This window comes from Anoplopoma fimbria, chromosome 4 (genome assembly GCF_027596085.1).
Source record: "Anoplopoma fimbria isolate UVic2021 breed Golden Eagle Sablefish chromosome 4, Afim_UVic_2022, whole genome shotgun sequence".
In the NCBI taxonomy this organism is placed as follows: Eukaryota; Metazoa; Chordata; class Actinopteri; order Perciformes; family Anoplopomatidae; genus Anoplopoma; species Anoplopoma fimbria.
This window is the reverse complement of record NC_072452.1, coordinates 5,848,272-5,866,968: the sequence shown is the minus strand read 5'-3', so window position 1 is coordinate 5,866,968 and position 18,697 is coordinate 5,848,272. Positions and strand designations below refer to the sequence as shown.

Here is an 18,697-nt window from a genome sequence, read left to right as displayed (position 1 = left end):
TTTTTATAAATCAAATGTCATTACATCGATGAAAAAGATAGAACAGCTTTCTGTTCATTTATAAAGATTCATGTATGTGGATATGTTTCTTTTGACATTAGCTGATTACATGTCACAGCCCTTTGTGTCCAGAAAGATTATCTTTGTCAAAATTACTGTCTCGTCAATTATCCTAAACTCATATTCCCCTTACTAGCTTTTTCCCCCAAAATCTTTCGACCTTATCCCATGGCCTTCATCAGCAAGCGGAACCTGCCCAGGTGTCATCATGTAACCTAAGTATGCAACTTTGTTCACTTAATTGAATTGAATCTTCAAGATCAAGAATGAGTCTCATTACTCAAATCACAAACTAACAGTGTCAATTATCAACATATACACAATTCACATATTTGCATTTACAAAAAAGATGTTTTTATTTTGAGGGAGAGAATTAGCTTTTTAAAATCTGTCAATCTCACATTTATTATGAGCAGACTCAAAATGTATATATTAAAGTCTTATCTTCTGACTTTTTCTGTGTGTATTTATTATTCTGGGCATATATGGATTTGCATCTTTTTTCCCCTTTTTGTGTTGATTGAAGGTGGTGGTGTTAATTATGTGTAAAGAAAAGCTGTCTATGTCATTATGCATAGAGGGCTGAATGTTCACCTCTTATATAATATCAAATATCTACTGTCTTTGGGCTACAAAGCGGAGGAGGCGAAGGCAATGCTCAAGCAACCCATGCAGCACTGCAAGAAACCAGCTGCTTAGAGGCTTATCTACATTGTAAGACAGTTATACTGTATGCAGAGCAACTTTCTGGGAAACTGTACGAAAGGAGTGGCTTCAGAAACGTTGTTTAATAAACTTGAGAACAGTTGTGACAACATGTGACGTGACAATAATGTACGGAAAGTTTTAAATGTAAAGCACCTTAATTGGTTGCTTTATGCGTCCTTTCAATCCCTGAAAAGTATAAAACTGATCATTCAAATCTGAATAAAACATCATTCCTCTTTCCTAACACAACGTGCCCTTTTCTGTTGCTAGAGCCAACACTCCCCCATGTGTTTGCGTTACTTTGGCCTGACGATCTGACACTGGGATTTCCTACAAGCAAGAGTAGTGTGTGGGCTGCTTTGTTGAGCAGAGCTGTGCGGGGTCATGTGTGGATGCGTGGGAGGAAATGTACAGTATCAGGTTCTAAGTATATTCATTGGTACACACTGAGAACTAAAAGAAATGTTGGCAGACAAGTCAACTTAATTTAGGAAGAAATTATCATTCACACAGATACCGCACTTCTCCCTGCAAATACAAACATGTCTACATGTTTTTAAACAGCATCTCTTATAGTCCTGAAATCTGGGTTTCTCTACCTAAGAAGGCAATCCGACACAGGAAAGAGTTCTGCCAAGGACAAATTGCATGATATGTCTATGCCATCTAGTGGAGAATTAATATGACTGGCCCACAGAATTGAAGATCAATTGCTGTAACTCTGCCTGATGTTAGAAGGGCAATCATCACACCACAGTAAAATAGCAAAGTATTGTTATTTTACAAGCTTTCTGTTAATCTTATTTGATGTTTTTTTTAATATAAATTTTTTTCTTGTCCCAAAAGTAATCAATGAATCAATTTTAACACTCAATCAATTTTATAAAAATATATGAATGATAGCAGCTACAGACATATTTAAATGCATTCAAGGTACAGTACCAGTCAAAAGTTTGGACACACCTTCTCATTCAATGTTTTTTTATTTATTTATTTATTTATTTTTTCTAATGAATGTACACGTGATCATGATAATCTAAATATTTAAAGTGCTAATGAACAACAGTTAAACTTATTATCACCGCAACCAGATAACTTTATTATTTTTAATTACAGTACCAGTCAAAAGTTTGGACACAACTTCTCATTCAATGGTTTTTCTTTATTTTTATTTTTTTCTACATTGTAGATTAATATTGAAGACATCCAAACTATGAAGGAACACATATGGAATTATGTGGTAAACAAACAAATGCTCAACAAAACAGAATATGTTTTATATTTTACATTCTTCAAAGTAGTTGAATGAGAAGGTGTGTCCAAACTTTTGACTGGTACTGTACATACATATAATTAAGGTTGGGGGAATATGCACCATTTGTATATATACCATTTATATATATATATATATATACTGTATATATATATATATCTTCAAAGTAGTTGAATGAGAAGGTGTGAACAAACTTTTGACTGGTACTTACATATACTTATATTCTTCAAATATAGTTGATATGAGAAGGTGTGAACAAACTTTTGACTGGTACTATACATATATATAATTAAGGTTGGGGGAATATAACTTTTGATATATACCATTATATATATATATATATATATATATATATATATATACTGTATATATATATATTCTTCAAAGTAGTTGAATGAGAAGGTGTGAACAAACTTTTGACTGGTACTGTACATATATACATATATTTATATATATATATATATACTGTATGTATATATATATATATATATATATATATATATATATATATATATATATATATATATATATATATATATATATATATTCTTCAAAATAGTTGATATATATATATATATATACTATATATATATATATTCTTCAAAATAGTTGATTGAGAAGGTGTGAACAAACTTTTGACTGGTACTGTATATATATACATATATTTATATATGTATATATATATATATATATATATATATATATATACTGTATGTATATATATATATTCTTCAAAATAGTTGATTGAGAAGGTGTGAACAAACTTTTGACTGGTTCTGTATGAACTCCAGATTAGTAGAGAGGACTACTAGGAGGCCGTGAAGGCAGCAGTCTCCAGGACAACAGTACATAGAAACAGCGCAGCCTGTGACCGTGTGACCGTGTGGTTCTGCGCGTGTCACATCTATGCACAGCATGATCAGGCGGTAGGTTCAATGCGTTATTAATATCAGATTAAAGAAAGTTCATTGTTAGCCGATTATTTGCAGGATGCAATGTCCGTCCGTGATATGCTTGTTAAATACACAGCGCGTTTCTGTTTTTTAAACTAATGCTGCATCATAAACCCGCTGTATTTAGTTTAACGTCAGTAGGAATAAATGCAACTATCGTTTAGCTTACAGAAACACAACCTGCAGTGTAGCCTACTTCATCAAATAGATTAAAATGCATGTATGTATATAACATTAATTCACCAGGGCTGCTTGGCACCATTTATTCTCTGTTCATACCATGATGCCTTCAAGTACCATACACACTTAACCAGTATGTCAGCACATTTATGTACAGTACCAGTCAAAAGTTTGGACACACCTTCTCATTCAATGGTTTTTATTTATTTATTTTTATTTGTTTTTCTACATTGTAGATTAATATTGAAGACATCTAAACTATGAAGGAACACATGTGGAATTATGTGGTAAACAAACAAATGCTCAATAAACCAGAATATGTTTTATATTTTAATGTAGTTGAATGAGATGGTGTGTCCAAACTTTTGACTGGTACTGAATATAGAATCAGGAACAGTGTTGTAGTAGGAAAACATGTTTGATAAATGAATGTACACATGATCATGATAATCTAAATATTTAAAGTGCTAATGAACAACAGTTAAACTTATTATCACCGCAACCAGATAACTTTATTATTCTTAATTACGGTACCAGTCAAAAGTTTGGACACACCTTCTCATTCAATTGTTTTTTCTTTATTTTTTTTTTTTTTTTTTTTCTACATTGTAGATTAATATTGAAGACATCCAAACTATGAAGGAACACATATGGAATTATGTGGTAAACAAACAAATGCTCAACAAACCAGAATATGTTTTATATTTTACATTCTTCAAAGTAGTTGAATGAGAAGGTGTGTCCAAACTTTTGACTGGTACTGTATATACATATAATTAAGGTTGGGGGAATATGCACCATTTGAGCACAGTATACATTGAAATAAAGAAGTTGTAAACACTATGAAATGCTCTCTGTAGAATTATGTCTTGAAGTTGACACTCTAGCAAAAAAGCAGACAATAGTTCCAAAGCTAGTAATATAGTTTGAAAATCGACTATTAGGGCTCGTACTGTTTGTCACCCACAAGAAGGCTGAAATAATCTTTTTTTTTGTAACCAGCAGACAAACAAACTCTGAGCCAGCGCAGCGCCAGATGCCAGATTCAACCTCCGAGATGTTGTCGCCACATCCAAGTAAATATTTGTCATAATGCCGTGCGTCACACATAAGAAACTTTGTGAATACAGTCAGTGATTGATCATGTTTCCAACAGAAGGACCAACGATTTCTTCGGGCAGCATTGTTGTTTCAGAGACTGATAGTGCTGCCAAATCACCTAAACCAGGTACAGTGGGCAATGACAGATCTGTAAAATAGAAAACAGAAACAATGAAAATGCTTTCCCCCCCCCCTTATAAACACAATGTCTTCATTACGTTGTGTTTAGACACGAGGAGGAGAAGAGAGACTCGACAGAGCCCATTCAAAGTGCCAGACAGTAATAGCATTTTCCTGCTGAGTGTGAATGAAAGAGGAGAACAAAAAGAGGTTGGTGTGTGTTTTTCGAGTACAACTGTGTAAATACAAATAAGTTATTTTACACACACTGCATGATGACGCCTGTGACACAGTGTGTGCAAAGAGAAAAATCGAGCAACATTTCAAAGTCCTGCTGCCGTTCTCCCCCATGAACAGGAGATGCGTAAATTCCTGGCTTTGCCAATCAATGAGAAGACGACCCACGCTGCTCGAATGATGACCAGGCTGAGGAAGGAGCTGGGGGAACAAGGGGAGGAGGAGATAAAGGAGATGAAGAATCTGAAACAAATCAAGAGTAAGACAGTTCTCCCTAAACAGACACCCATCAGACAGGAGCTGAAGAAGGCCATGATGAAGCGAGGTGAGCAGAGTTTGAGAGTAGAGTGCACGCCATTGGCATACTTGCTAGCGTATATATTAACTGTTGTCTGTCCTCTGTCTGCAGAAAACGTTACCAAAGACAGCAAACATGACTTAATCTCAATGGAACGGCAGAAAGCAGTGTTGGAGGTAAATGGTTTCGAGGGTTGCTAAGATCATAATAGAGGTGGAGCCTTGACTCACGTTTTTCGAGTGTTTGCTCTTTGGGTCAAAATCAATAATTCAGCTATGTAATAAAAAAAAAAAGGATCTTGCTTCTCATGCCATTCCTCCCTCCCGCAGTTATCTCTGATGACGAAGAGGTCCGAGATTTTGAAGATGGACGGGGCCATTGCGAAAGAGGAGGAACAGCTTAGACGGCTCGAAAAGTTTATTGAGCAAGACAACCTCAAGTTCGAGGAGTTCCTCAGGGAGAACGAGAAGAAGTCCGTGGAGGCGAGGACCTTGTAAGAAGAAGCATCAAGTATACCACGTCAGGTGCACGTTGGACGTTTAAGGAGTCACGTTGCAAACGCTTGTCTTCTCTCTGCCGACAGTTTTGAATGCGAGGCCAAGTCCAAACAGGAGAAGAATGCTGAGATCAAGAAACTGACTTCTGAAATAGGGACCGTTACGAGGTTGACTCTGATAATGCTGTTGAATAACACCTATGAATGTGCACTTTACCCGTGTTTAAAACGGGCTGGCGGTGTTATGTCGTGGATTTAAATCTAACCTCTCTTTTTTCATAGCGATCTCGCCAAGTTTGGAGAAATCCTGATAGACTACAAGAGATACAAGGAGCTGCTGTTCGAATTGTCTCCTCCAGAGTGGCAGGAGGCCCAGAAAAACAAGGCTTTGAAAGTCCCGTCTGATGGAGACGCCAAGGACAAGCAGAACATGGAGCCTGAGGAGTCAGCCAATAAGAACGGCAAGTGCAAAACCATGTGAATCAACAGGAAAATAAACAAACAGGACCAGAGCAATACTGTTCCATGACCTGATATTGTTTATTTTTTATTCTAACTCCAAGGAGGGCATTGTTACAGTAAATATGGGTTGTTCTAGTAGAGTGATTTGAATGTACCGTGCCCACAGGTTTGGAGAGCAAGGTTTCCGATCCAGGTGGAGAGCTGCCTTCCATCAGAGAGACCAGGTTGTCCTCAGACGGTGGGAACACACTGTGAGGAGACACCAAGACACCCACCAACATCACAACACTGATGGCTGCACATCTAGTATTTATCCTTTACATTCACACACACTGATGTGGGGTTAAATCATGACAATGACTTCCTTAATGTGTTCAGGGGAAGGAACCACTTATATACATAAAAACATAGCTTTAGAAATCTTTTTTTACATAATAAAGACCTATGTCTTTGCATAAAGTATATTTCCTCTTATCGCTATACAGTGTCTGCATGTGGTCAAAACATCCTTTCACAGTAAATGTCTTTCCGTTGTAGGAAACTGTAGCATGCTGGTATCATTTTGAACACGTCATTTTAAAAGCTGCAAAAGCTTCTCCCGAAACGAAACTTTTTATTTTTCCTTTTCAGGAGCACAACCACTAAACTCGATAGCGACAACTCAGAATATGAGGTAAGTTTTCTAAAAAAAACGGAAATTCTGCGTCTCCGACTTATCGTCTCTTTCCATCTTGAGTATTTCGTTAGTTTGTTTTGGTCCATATTGTTTGTTGTCTCTGAAGGATGAGCCGGAGCTGTTCTTCACCGATCCCCAGCAGCTACTGGATCTGGTAACAGACCTGACGGAGCAGAACCTCTCCCTGATTCAGAACTCCACAAGGGTGGAAGTGACCGTGGAAGGGCTTCGACAGTCCATGGAGACAACCAGGAAGAAGATGTGAGCATCGGGGGTCGAGGGGTCAAGGCTCTGGGGATGAATGATTTTGGCATTTTTCCTGTTGTGTTTCTTAAAGAGGTGTCTCAATTTTCCCTTGGTGATTCAGACCTGACGTATTTTATTTACTCCCTTATCTCCTACACTTTACCGACATCTATCAAATGCTGAATCTCCCCTGTGTGAAGCGAAAAGGATGAGGAGCAGCTAACACTGCAGATAAACGACATGATCCGGAGGATCGACACAGAGAAGGCCAGAGGCACTAAGCTCAAACAGATGGTTGAGCTCCATGTGTCATTAAACACAGAAGACCAGGTCAGGGAGCAGAATGTGTTTGACTACATTTTAATCCAAGATCTGATTGGCAGCCGCAGCCAGCAATTGCGTGCAGTGGCATTAACAATTTAGAGCTGCAGATATTTTCCTCATTTGTCCCTCCTCTCCTTCCAAAGGACGTCATGTTGGACGCTCTGGGCGAGAAGGTGGCGGAGGTCCATCGGCGCTGTGTGGATGACAGGATTACCAACCTGAGCACCTTGGAGAAGCTGGCCAATATTGAGAACCGCATGGCGTTGCTGCTGCAGGGCCTCGAGAGCCTCCCAGAGGAGAGCTTGAAGATGATAAAGAAGATCAAGGACAGTGAGAGGAGGAGCAGGTACGTCTCAGTGAGCAGAAGTTGCTCTTTTTTGCTTTTCTGCAAGAAACAGTTAAAAGAACAAACTTGCTGAAGGTAATGCCAAATGGCAATAGTATTACAGAATAACTTCCCTTTAATTAATTGTTTCCAATTGTTTATTGCTTCCAAACATGAAAATAAACTTTGCTAATGATGACATCATCATGTCGCAGGCAGCGGGAGGAGAAGCTAAGAGAGCAGCAGGAGAAACAGAAGGAAAGGATGAGGAGGTACTTGGAGAGATCTCTGGCTGACTCCAAGAAAATAGTAGGTCCTTTATAATGTGAATACAGTACAGCTCATAGTAACAGAAAAACAAAATAATTTGTCTATAATAAATTAGAACTTTAACAGAAGCCGGCTGTGTATCCTTTGAAATGAGAACCTGTCTTAAAACGTGTCGGAAACTGAATTTACAGTAAAAGCTAAAACCAAAAAATGAAAGGGGAGCAGTGCTTTGACATTAGCCAATTTTCTTTTTCAGAGTGGGAAAAAGCTCATGTCCAGATGCAAGCCTGTTAACCAGAAAGTAAGAGTCAGTAAAGTGGACAACAGCCCCGCTGAAGATGAGATGTATTCCTACCTCTTCACCTCTGAGGACTTAGAGTAAAACATGTAAATACATTATTGGATATATCTGGTCACCACATTCATGACGTGAAATCAAATAGAATCAAATCAATAAATCAATAACAAGCTGAAATGTTCATTATAATTCATGTGTAAGAGAACTAATTAAGAACAATAAAGTTATCTGGTTGCGGTGATAATTTATATAACTGTTGTTCATTAGCACTTTAAATATTTGGATTATCATGATCACGTGTACATTCATTTATCAAACATGTTTTCCTACTACAACACTGTTCCTGATTCTATATTCAGTACCAGTCAAAAGTTTGTTCACACCTTCTCATTCAACTACTTTGAAGAATCTAAAATATAAAACATATTCTGGTTTGTTGAGCATTTGTTTGTTTACCACATAATTCCATATGTGTTCCTTCATAGTTTGGATGTCTTCAATATTAATCTACAATGTAGGAAAATAAAAAAATAAAGAAAAACCATTGAATGAGAAGGTGTGTCCAAACTTTTGACTGGTACTGTAATTAAAAATAATAAAGTTATCTGGTTGCGGTGATAATAAGTTTAACTGTTGTTCATTAGCACTTTAAATATTTAGATTATCATGATCATGTGTACATTCATTTATCAAACATGTTTTCCTACTACAACACTGTTCCTGATTCTATATTCAGTACCAGTCAAAAGTTTGGACACACCATCTCATTCAACTACATTAAAATATAAAACATATTCTGGTTTGTTTACCACATAATTCCATATGTATTCCTTCATAGTTTGGATTGTCTTCAATATTAATCTACAATGTAGAAAAAAATAAAAAAACAATTGAATGAGAAGTTGTGTCCAAACTTGTAACTGCTACTGTACAGTCTACTATTCCAGTTAAGTGCTTATATTGAAATATGCCTCCATCTTTTGCAAATACAATCAAATATTGTCTCAAAACGTGGTCAGAAGCGATCCTAATGAGGAGAAAGCGACAGTAGGTGGTGGTGTTGAACACGTGCGTCATCAGCCGGAGAGGAAGGAGGATGAGGAAGTGAAGGAGGATGAGGAAGTGGTGGAGAGCAGGACTGGACCTGGAGATGTAGTCGGCCTGCCTGCACCAATGCACCAGCAGCTGTCGGGAGGCCACCGTTAACATTTGACAATGCGATGGGTAACTGCTGGGCATACTGTGTGGGGCTCTTCAGGAGAGAAGCCAGCCGGATCCAGAGAGGAGGCGGGTGAGTGGCTTATGGCACAGGCTAGCTCCGTGAAGCTAACTTAGCACAGAAGGCATCTGAACATCCAGCCGATAGCTGACACCACAGTGCTGGGGGCAAAAGACGCACCGACAGCCCGGTGTGTTGGCAATGGTGGGACCCAGAGATGGAGCTCAGTCGGTCAGACACTGGTTAGCCTAGCCTGGGCCAACAGGCACCAAGACCCCACCCCTACTGTACACAGCACCTCAGTGGATCACAGCATGAGGCACATTAAGCTCATTCATGGCTGTGTGAGAAGTCCTTCAGAATGATGCTTAACTAATAACTGGAATTCAATATCATAATCATAATGCATGCATACTGAGTCTCAGCTGTCTGTGTTTGTTTGCAGGCCTTTATGTCATTACATGGAGGGTTAATAATTGATGTGTTTCTTCACTTGGTGCTTTGTTAGGATTACAGAAGGCTTTCCCTCTTCTGGCATCAAGCTGTGTCTCACTCTTTCATCACTTCTATATACGTATGTTGCATATTGGAGTTGACGGATACAGTAGTAAGTTAGTTATGATGGAATAGTCTTTGATTGTTGACCTCTATTATCAGTTTTTCTTAAGTGGAGTAATGATGAAAGTAGGTTTGGTGCCAGACTCAGTAAAGTGAAATAAAAAGAAGAATCTTAAGTTTTAAATGATTTCTTTTATTTGACCTCAACCTGGAGTGAGAGTATAAGAGCTTAAATCAATCTGAACTCAGTCAGGGCATCACTTAAACCAAAGAAAAGCAATAGACCTTTTTTTTTCTCACTGCAGATGTTTTGTCATGTCCTAGCACATGAACATAGGTGTGATCAATAACGTTGATTAGGGCTGCATTTAAATGAAACAAGCCTGTTCCAGGGTCCTGGTATTGTCCACGATGGCATCACTTACTGGGACACCAACATGGAGCTGAACCATTGTTAATGTTATATATGACACCTGTGCTTTTCATTTTTAGATTTTTGATTAACCTCTCAAATTCCTACATTTCTACATACCTTATCACAAATAGAGCTACAAATTGAAATGCCATTGTATGTACAGTACCAGTCAAAAGTTTGGACCCACCTTCTCATTCAATGGTTTTTCTTTATTTCTTTATTTATTTTTTTCTACATTGTAGATTAATATTGAAGACATCCAAACTATGAAGGAACACATATGGAATTATGTGGTAAACAAACAAATGCTCAACAAACCAGAATATGTTTTATATTTTAGACTCTTCAAAGTAGTTGAATGAGAAGGTGTGAACAAACGTTTGACTGGTACTGAACATTTATCCAAACAATAATTAGCCCCCCATTGTCGTTAATTGTTTGTCCATTCATTTAAAGATTTAAAATAAATGAATGACTCTCATCTTAGGCTTTTGTATTTTATGCTTATATACATATTGTACTGTGTTACACATGATGTGTTACTGTAACTGCTCAGTAACAGACACCAACCAAACCACACTAGTCAACCAAATAATCACAAATGTTGTCATTCAGTCATGCATTCTTAACAGCCTGTCTGGTATTCTCCACATCAATCCAAACCCGCACAGAAGTTAAAAACACAATACAAATAAATGATCATAATGTCATTTAGGTGACAGTGGTAGCCTATATCTGGGGGCAACTGTTGCTCAGTAGTATAGAGCGGGGTCGTCCTTCAATCAGAGGATCAGCGGTTTCGATCCCCGGCTCCACCAGTACATGTGGATGTGTACTTGGGCAAGACACTTAACCCCAAAAAGCGGTGTATGAATGATGAGGTAGCCCCCCATGGACAGGTGGCACGTTGCAGGCAGCCCCTGTGATCAATGTATGAATGGGTGAAGGATGACATGTAGTGTATAGTGCTTTGAGTGGGTGGAAGACTGGAAAAGTGCTATACAAGTACAGTCCAAGTAGCCATTAATATTCATACAACTCTGACATATTCAATTGCTGCTTTTCAATTACAATGTTTAAACCATCATCTACTTTCCACATGATTCAGATTATTGCCAGCGTGTTCAAACTCTCTTAATTATTCCGACAGGTCAAAGTACTTCCGAAGCACCACCACGGGGGAACATTATACAATAGAGGTATGAGTCGTAATTTTACTAGTATCGTTTTCTGTGATAAATAACGACTATTCACTATAATGCTCTATGTCTGATTGTGTCTTTTCTTCATTTTGCAGTTTGAAAATCTGGTAGAGAGCGATGAGGTAAGTCTGATCATGTTACGATGATAAGTTATTGAGTTTTCTCTCGTTATTGCTCTGCGGTTTAGGACTCGGTTACATTGCAAAAGACTGATTGGGTGTTTTATTAGACGTCCACTAATTAAAGCTGCATTATGCTGGTAGTCCTTGGATAAATTTGACTTCCAGACTGGCCTCTGGTAGCCCCTATCCTCCAGTGATGGATAGAAAACGATGGCTACAGCCACTGCGCAGCATCACTGTGGGAGTAACTCGATTACTGTCTGCAGAGTCCCAGACTAGTAGCACTTGAGTCAAACGGTGCAGCAGCAGTGAAGATGCATTTGACACTGATTGCTGTGTTGTGAAATGTCCTGTTTGTTGCATTGCAGGCTGAGAGTCCGGAGCCCTTCCTGAGGTAAGAGACCTGATGTGAATTTTAAAAGAAAATAATCAGTGTTCTCTGACAAAACTTTACTTACAAGTATGTTTTTGTTGCCCTTTTCATAAGGCCCATCAGTGAAGATGAGATCAAGCACCTCAAAGAGCACCGCTACACCGCGCTCACAGATCATCAGATCCTGATAGACCAGAAGATCAGAGTGGAGGTAAAGGCACAACCTGTCTTTGTTAGATTTACAAGCCACCGTTGTTTCATTTTCTGTTTTCAGAACCTGTTTTGCCTGATTTTTTTTTTAATTTGCTGCATTGTTTTTTCTGTTTGGTAATTATCTGTGTTTTTGTGTTTGTTTCATTTTTTATTTTTTTCATTTCTGCTTCAGTTAGAGGCACAAGAGGAGAAGTTGAGACTAGAAGAGGAGGCTAGAAATGCCGCCCAGCGCGAGGCTGCCAGGTTGGCGCGTGAACGCAAAATGAAGGAGGTGAGGCGGCGCAGAGCGCTCCCTTCTGCCAGTTTTGACTTACTGCTTGGCTAAAACAACTTCTCCTCTAACCAACTGCTGGCCCTGTGCAGAGGCTTCCCAGTGCCTTCTGTGTCTTAAAGGGACACAGGGATCTTCCCTCTGTTCTGTCTTCTGTTTGTCCTCATTAACAAGTCCTTGCTATCCAGCCTGGTAAACTGTTGTCAGTCTCAGTGCTTCATAGTGCTCGTTAGCATTTTCAATCATCCCTTTTTAGGTTGAGAAATCAAAAGTTACATCATAGCTGCAGTGGAACAATGTCATTTTAGATGGGGGAAAAATCCATTGCATTTATTAAAGTTGGGCACTCCAGAAGATGTGTTTATAATACACAGCCAGCACTAAAGTGTAAACAGACATTAAACTTGCCATGACCCCTGTTCATAAGAAAACCAGTGGAATGAGGAAAAGACAAGACCCACGCTGCAAATAATACCATTACTGCCTGGCTACAGTCTCCACATCATGAACAGAGGAATGTGGACTATTGGAGTATAATAGTATTGCAGCAAGATAAATATCATGGCTATATATATTTCCTATAGTGATTCAGGGCAAGGCCAGCTGCAGGGAAATGGCTTTGTGATATAATGAAAATAGGACTTCACAGCTGGGATTGAGATTCCTTTGTTTTTCATACCTCATTCCACTGCTTCTCTGGTGTTTTTCTCTTTGCTTTATGAAAGTTATTGGCTCACACTTTTCCTACATAGCACCAAAATTCTCATTTATAATGGTTATTGACATATTTTCATCATGGGAAAACAAGACTATCTTTTTACTTGATCTGTGTTTTTTTCTTTTGTTCTTTGTCAGCAGCTGCCTGCCCAGAGGACACGCGGGAAAGCAGATGGCTCCGGCGGTGAGACTCAGCAAAGAAAGTGAGTCACTGAAGTTCATCAGACAACAGGAGAGCTGTGTAGCTGAGGACGAGCCGCAGTCATGAGGCTCTGCATTTATATTAGTATTTGTACTTTAGTAGACTGTAATGCTGGATGTATTAAAAGTCTTTCATCCCTGGCAGCTGCAAAGAGACATTTGGTAACCAGAATTCCCAGCATCTGGCAAATCAGTCATTTAATAATTAGTATTGTATCTATCAGCACCTCAGATGTATGATATTTACACGTGTTTATATTTGGCAGACGGAATCTCACATATTTATTATGTTCTCAACAGAAACATTCATTTGATTATATGAGCACACAGTTTGTTCCTGCAGTGTGCAGGCTGCAAAACAGATGGTAAAGCACTGCAAAGGTATTCAATGCTTAACTCATATTCACTGTTCATGTGCATCAGTGAAAACCCTAGCAGGAGGTGTTTGTTATTCAGGCCCACTACGTTTTGTTTCAGAGCTATGAGTGACTGCTTTTATAAGTGTGTTGTTGTTGTGTTGACTGTTGTCATGGTTTTTCCAGACAAAACTCGGGGGAGGATTTTGACGTCTACCTCCAGAATGTAAAAGCCCAGTCCGACGCTTTCAGGGGCAACAGTAAGTGAGCCATCTGTCCTTGATTAGCTCTCCATAAAGGTAGACATCAGTTCAGGCTATACTATACCTCCATGAAAAGAGTTCAATCATGTTGTTGAAATAGACTCTCTGTTTCTAGGACTGCCGTCCGACACGAACGTGGTGACTCCCAACACCGAGTACAGCTGGGACTTCACCACCAAGACCCGCTCCACCAATGATGACGGGACCTCGCTGGATCTGGAGTGGGAAGACGAGGAAGGTGAGGGGGTTTCACTCTGGTCCATCTCAAATCACTAGACATTCTCTGAAACATTGTGACTGAAGTTCGATCACACCTGGGTGGGAAACCAGGCGGAGAGTTCTCTGCCTCAAGACCAGCGCTCCGGTTGTTCCTCAGCCAAGATTGATTCTGTCTTCATCAGTGCCACCGCAGCGAGGAGAGGGAGGGAGAGGGTGTTTCTTCTGCTGATCAGTTGGGACCAAAAGTTACTGACGAATTGGAAAATAGGAATCTGCAAACATTTTAAGCAACGTGTATTTAATTATCATGTCAATTATTTCTATTGAAACAAACTTAATATCATACACCCCTATTTTATTTAGATGTGATTACTTAAGGGTTAGTGGTGTATTATGTATTAGCTCTGACCATAGGAAAAGATCTTGTATACACATATATTGCATTTCATTTAGGTACCATGAAAGAAACGTTGCATGTTAAGTGTGGGATCTGGGGTTGGGACTGGTTGCTGATAAGCTCTCTGAGCCACCAGTTTACTTTCTGCTGTCATAATGAACGCCCGTGTCCCTGCTTTGCAGGAATAAATCGAGCTCTCCCGGCCTGGGAGAGGTCTCGGACGGAGGAGGACATCCTGCGAGCAGCCCTGAGGCCCGGCAGCAAGCCGGTGAACAGCGGCCCGACCTCGGCCTCGGAGGACTCCAATGCGCTGGAGTGGGAGAATGATTTTGTGAGTACTCACCCAGAGGACAATGCAGACACTGAGTTCGAAGGGTTCGTCAACCCGGTCCTGGACACTCCCTCCGAGGACGCCACGGACTGTGGCCTCAGGTCGGACAACCAGGACAGATAGTGTCCAGCACCAAAGGAGACGTTCGTTATGTCCTCTTCACGTCAAAGCTCACCAGCTTTTCTTTTTTTTTTTTTTTTTTTTGCCTCTTGAAAATGGAAACGTCCATAGTTGCTCGTCATATTCCGTAATATGAGACTGTAATGCTGCGGGGAAAGGTTGCGTGTCTCCACACTACAGTACAGTGTGGCGTGGCGTTTTTATCAGATACTCATTGTTTCCAGTGCCTTCATTTGCCATAATAGCCGACCATTTATGCATTGTGACTACAGAGATCAGTTACCATCCAATACAGTCTGACACATCATCAAGCACCATGAAACTGCAGAAGAAGTCCTCACTCATCCTTGAGTCACTTGTCTTAGTTTACAGCTCTGCCCGTCAGTTTTGATGATTGCATTATATCAAAAAAAAAAAAAAAAAAAGAGGCAGAATTCCATATAAAAGGAATAAATATTAGACCAAATCATTTTGACCAATCAGTGGACCCAGGATCGTTTCTTCCGTTGCTCTGGGTGGTGATGGCTTATCACCACCATCATCATCTGAGTCATGGACTGATTGATCGTCAGTACTTTTGTATCCCGTCTCTCACTGTTAGTGTGACAGTGATCTACGCCCCAGTGCCCAGCATGCCGTTAAGCAGCCGCACCATCAAATAAGGAGCGATTTCTGCGACGTGCCGTCAGTGCATGCTCTCTGATGAGAAACTGCTTAACTGTAATGTGCATTTTCTAATATTTGTACAGATCAACAAATAGGGCACCTATGAGACATTCATTTACAATTCAAAACGGCTAAAAAAAAAACTGTCAAGCTCTCGGATACGCAAGATAAATAAGCACACGCACAATGACTCCTCTTCGTTGGTCCATCGTAGGACATCTGGGCTTTAAACTGCCATTTTTCTTTCTTTTTTTCCCCCTACTTTTTTATATCAAAACCAACAGTACAGAACAGCGACATCATTGCCAGGTACCATGACATCCACAAAGTCCACACCTCAGACTTTCATAATGGATTATTAAGGACAGCAGTTCTTTATTCATCTCAACATTATTTGCATAGAATTATCTGTGATTGGCGAAGAATAAAGCAAGCCACAAGCCACGTTCTTTATTCCAGCAAATGTCTGATCTACGCTGGCCTGTTTCATAGACACACAGCTGCTAAACAGCATTCAACTGGTTGATGATGATGACGTTGATAGTACTTCATTTTGATATCCAGGGTTCCCACAACAGCCTGGAAAATATGGGTACAGAAATGGGAAATGCTCTCATTTAAGAAGCCGCATTGGGCAATATTTGACTTATTCCCTATCTAAGTATGTATGTATGTTATATGTCACAAATCCTAAAAACTAGGGTAAAGCTAAATTATAAAACTCTTAATGTCGACAATTGCTCTGAAATACAGGAGACAAAGTTCTCAGCAAAAAACTGAATTGACCAATGCTGATTTCTGACTGGTCGTCTGTATGTTTTCAGGAGACAAATCATTTTTAAGTGTAAAGACTTTTCCTTTAATCTGGTATGAAATCCAAAGCAGTTACTCTGAACTAAAGAGATGTATCAATCATAGATATTATAATGATTTTAGTTGAGATTGTCTGAGTCTGGATGAAAAAAAGATGAAGGTTATCAAACATACAAACATGACTCTGATGTAAACTTTGTTGTGTCCATGTAATCAATCTAATGCTGCTCTACCAAGGAATCTGTTGAATACATAATTGATATATATAATATCTTTTTTTTTTTACCTATTACTTAGTTTTTCACATCAATTAGTTAATCTGTTTGAATCAAAAGTAGTTCACTGATTGCACTGCAGTGTGTGTTAGAAGACATTCACTGAAATGAGCCACGTGTGTGAAGAGGAAACTGATCTGAGAACTGCGTTCTGCTGCTGTTGAAGTGTGTAGGCATCGAGACGCAGACATTTCACTTCTTAATATCTGAGTGTGTCATTAAAAAAATAGTTTGCTTTGAACACATTGCAATATTCTGTTTTGCTGTGATCACATGAACTCTGATTTAATCACTGTAACTTTCTGTAAAAAACAAATGTAACTTAACATTCCTTGTCTCACTGTAAAGACCAAGTGTAACTGAACCATAATCATCACAGTGAGTAGGTTGTTTATGTGGATTTTGTCATTTTCGCACTGAAAGTATGTTTCTAGTTTAAACACCTTAAATACATGTCTAAAGGAAAACAAACTAAAAAAACGCCTTTAGAGAACTACAGGAAGAACCAAAACCACACATTTAAATGGTTGAAGTTCTCTTAAACAAAAGGTACTATATGGATTTATTCTAAGACAAGAGACAGGTTTGCCTTTAATGTTTACACTGCACTGAGTTTCTTTGAATGTTTTCAGTTGGTTGAACTTGGCACCACTGTGGTTTGAGTCCATTTTTGTGAATCTATACCGTTAGAATACTGAAAGCTCATCCACCAAAGCTTCTTTACACTGTACAGCTAATCATATTTTTTATTAAAGTTAGTACTAGTAACCTACTCATGATTCATTCCTATGATTCACAAAAATCATATGACTTCGTCGTGGACAAACAACCAGGAACCCTCCTCATTTCTGTCGAATGTATTTATCCCCGTCGTGACGGAACAAAAGTGTGCACACCAGCATTAATATAAGTGTGTCCTCTCAGTGGATCATCCACATTGGTTCTACATCTGATTCTGGTTTGGAGGTGTCCCTAGTTTCAACATACAGGAATGGCTCGTTGATGATCTGTAACGGAGTCAACGTCCCTTTTTGCTGCTCTGTGTTAAAAATACTGCAGTGACTCGACTTCCCGACAGTTCATGACTGAAGTGTTGCTCACTGGCTGTTCTGAACACTCTGCCTGTTTAAAAAAAAAAATCCTTTCTGAAAAGGAAGTTGTTTCATATTTCTGTTTTTTTTATTAAGAGGAGGACATAGAGACCATGGCAGTCAAAAAAAAAAGTGTGACGCAAAAAAATACTCAAACAAATTCCAAACGTTTTACTTTTTATTTACTTAAACATCATCTCCCATCGCCAACTGACACTGCAAACCAAACCTACTCAATCGCTGACTTTCTACCTCTCTGATCACCTGTCAATCAAACCAGGTGATCTCTGGGATGTGTAGTGAATGAACAACAATCTGACTGCTGAATGTAGTCAATCCTACCGAATGTGTATGATAATGCAGCTACGTCATATACTTTATAAACAAAGCGGTTATAACTTCATAAGGGTGGCAACGTGGAAAAATTTGGAATGTGATAACTCAAGTTGTTAAATGAATCAATATTGACACATCCTGTTACATTCAGTAACGATGACAGCTAATACAACAATGTGACGTAGTTAATCACTGCATTTTTTTAATCAAATTGCAGCAAGATGTTTGGCACATCCACAGACGGTTACTCAAAAAAAATGCATCTATGTAATCACTCTTTTGTCTCTTGATGGTGGACTCTAGGAGGGAGTTTAACACAAAACTAGACTAGACTGTGCACATGTCTGACAAGAACACAAACGCTTTTCTTTTCTACTTTGCAACGATAGAGTCTGAACAGCTCGACAAGATGATTTGTGCTTCGTTTGTAGCTTGGACTTCTCTGTAAATAAAAGTTGTGTCTGCATATCTGCGTTGAGATTGTAATGATTTTTGTACATAAATGAATAAAA

At 39.0% G+C, this 18,697-nt stretch overlaps 2 protein-coding genes across 3 annotated transcripts; both read left to right on the top strand.

Annotated features, from left to right (window-relative positions):
• Nucleotides 1-2,899: 2,899 nt before the first annotated feature.
• On the top strand, nucleotides 2,900-8,111 carry cfap100 (cilia and flagella associated protein 100). Its single transcript, XM_054598107.1, has 16 exons — nucleotides 2,900-2,967; nucleotides 4,177-4,250; nucleotides 4,331-4,402; nucleotides 4,505-4,605; nucleotides 4,753-4,957; nucleotides 5,042-5,106; nucleotides 5,260-5,423; nucleotides 5,514-5,594; nucleotides 5,709-5,887; nucleotides 6,055-6,139; nucleotides 6,519-6,561; nucleotides 6,671-6,825; nucleotides 7,011-7,140; nucleotides 7,278-7,480; nucleotides 7,675-7,768; nucleotides 7,986-8,111. The coding sequence occupies exons 1-16, from the start codon at nucleotides 2,948-2,950 to the stop codon at nucleotides 8,109-8,111; spliced, it is 1,797 nt and encodes a 598-aa protein (XP_054454082.1). The 5' UTR covers nucleotides 2,900-2,947.
• Nucleotides 8,112-9,098: 987 nt separating this feature from the next.
• ap1ar (adaptor related protein complex 1 associated regulatory protein) lies at nucleotides 9,099-18,697 on the top strand. Of its 2 annotated transcripts, none has more exons than XM_054597359.1 (10): nucleotides 9,099-9,318; nucleotides 11,370-11,418; nucleotides 11,517-11,543; nucleotides 11,912-11,937; nucleotides 12,031-12,127; nucleotides 12,302-12,400; nucleotides 13,259-13,320; nucleotides 13,861-13,934; nucleotides 14,053-14,175; nucleotides 14,736-18,697. In XM_054597359.1, the coding sequence occupies exons 1-10, from the start codon at nucleotides 9,248-9,250 to the stop codon at nucleotides 15,005-15,007; spliced, it is 900 nt and encodes a 299-aa protein (XP_054453334.1). In that variant the 5' UTR covers nucleotides 9,099-9,247; the 3' UTR covers nucleotides 15,008-18,697. The 2 variants fall into 2 exon arrangements, with proteins under 2 accessions (XP_054453334.1, XP_054453332.1); XM_054597357.1 differs by having other exon boundaries at nucleotides 13,256-13,320.

What these genes read in the sequence shown, in the direction of transcription:
- cfap100 (XM_054598107.1), top strand. Translation starts at nt 2,948, where the DNA reads ATGCACAGCATGATCAGGCG. An exon ending in ATGCACAGCATGATCAGGCG is followed by an intron (nt 2,968 to 4,176) that starts GTAGGTTCAATG and finishes TTTTGTAACCAG; the next exon opens with CAGACAAACAAACTCTGAGC. An exon ending in TGCCAAATCACCTAAACCAG is followed by an intron (nt 4,403 to 4,504) that starts GTACAGTGGGCA and finishes CGTTGTGTTTAG; the next exon opens with ACACGAGGAGGAGAAGAGAG.
- ap1ar (XM_054597357.1), top strand. Translation starts at nt 9,248, where the DNA reads ATGGGTAACTGCTGGGCATACTGTGTGGGGCTCTTCAGGAGAGAAGCC. An exon ending in CGGATCCAGAGAGGAGGCGG is followed by an intron (nt 9,319 to 11,369) that starts GTGAGTGGCTTA and finishes TTATTCCGACAG; the next exon opens with GTCAAAGTACTTCCGAAGCA. An exon ending in GTGAACGCAAAATGAAGGAG is followed by an intron (nt 12,401 to 13,255) that starts GTGAGGCGGCGC and finishes GTTCTTTGTCAG; the next exon opens with CAGCTGCCTGCCCAGAGGAC.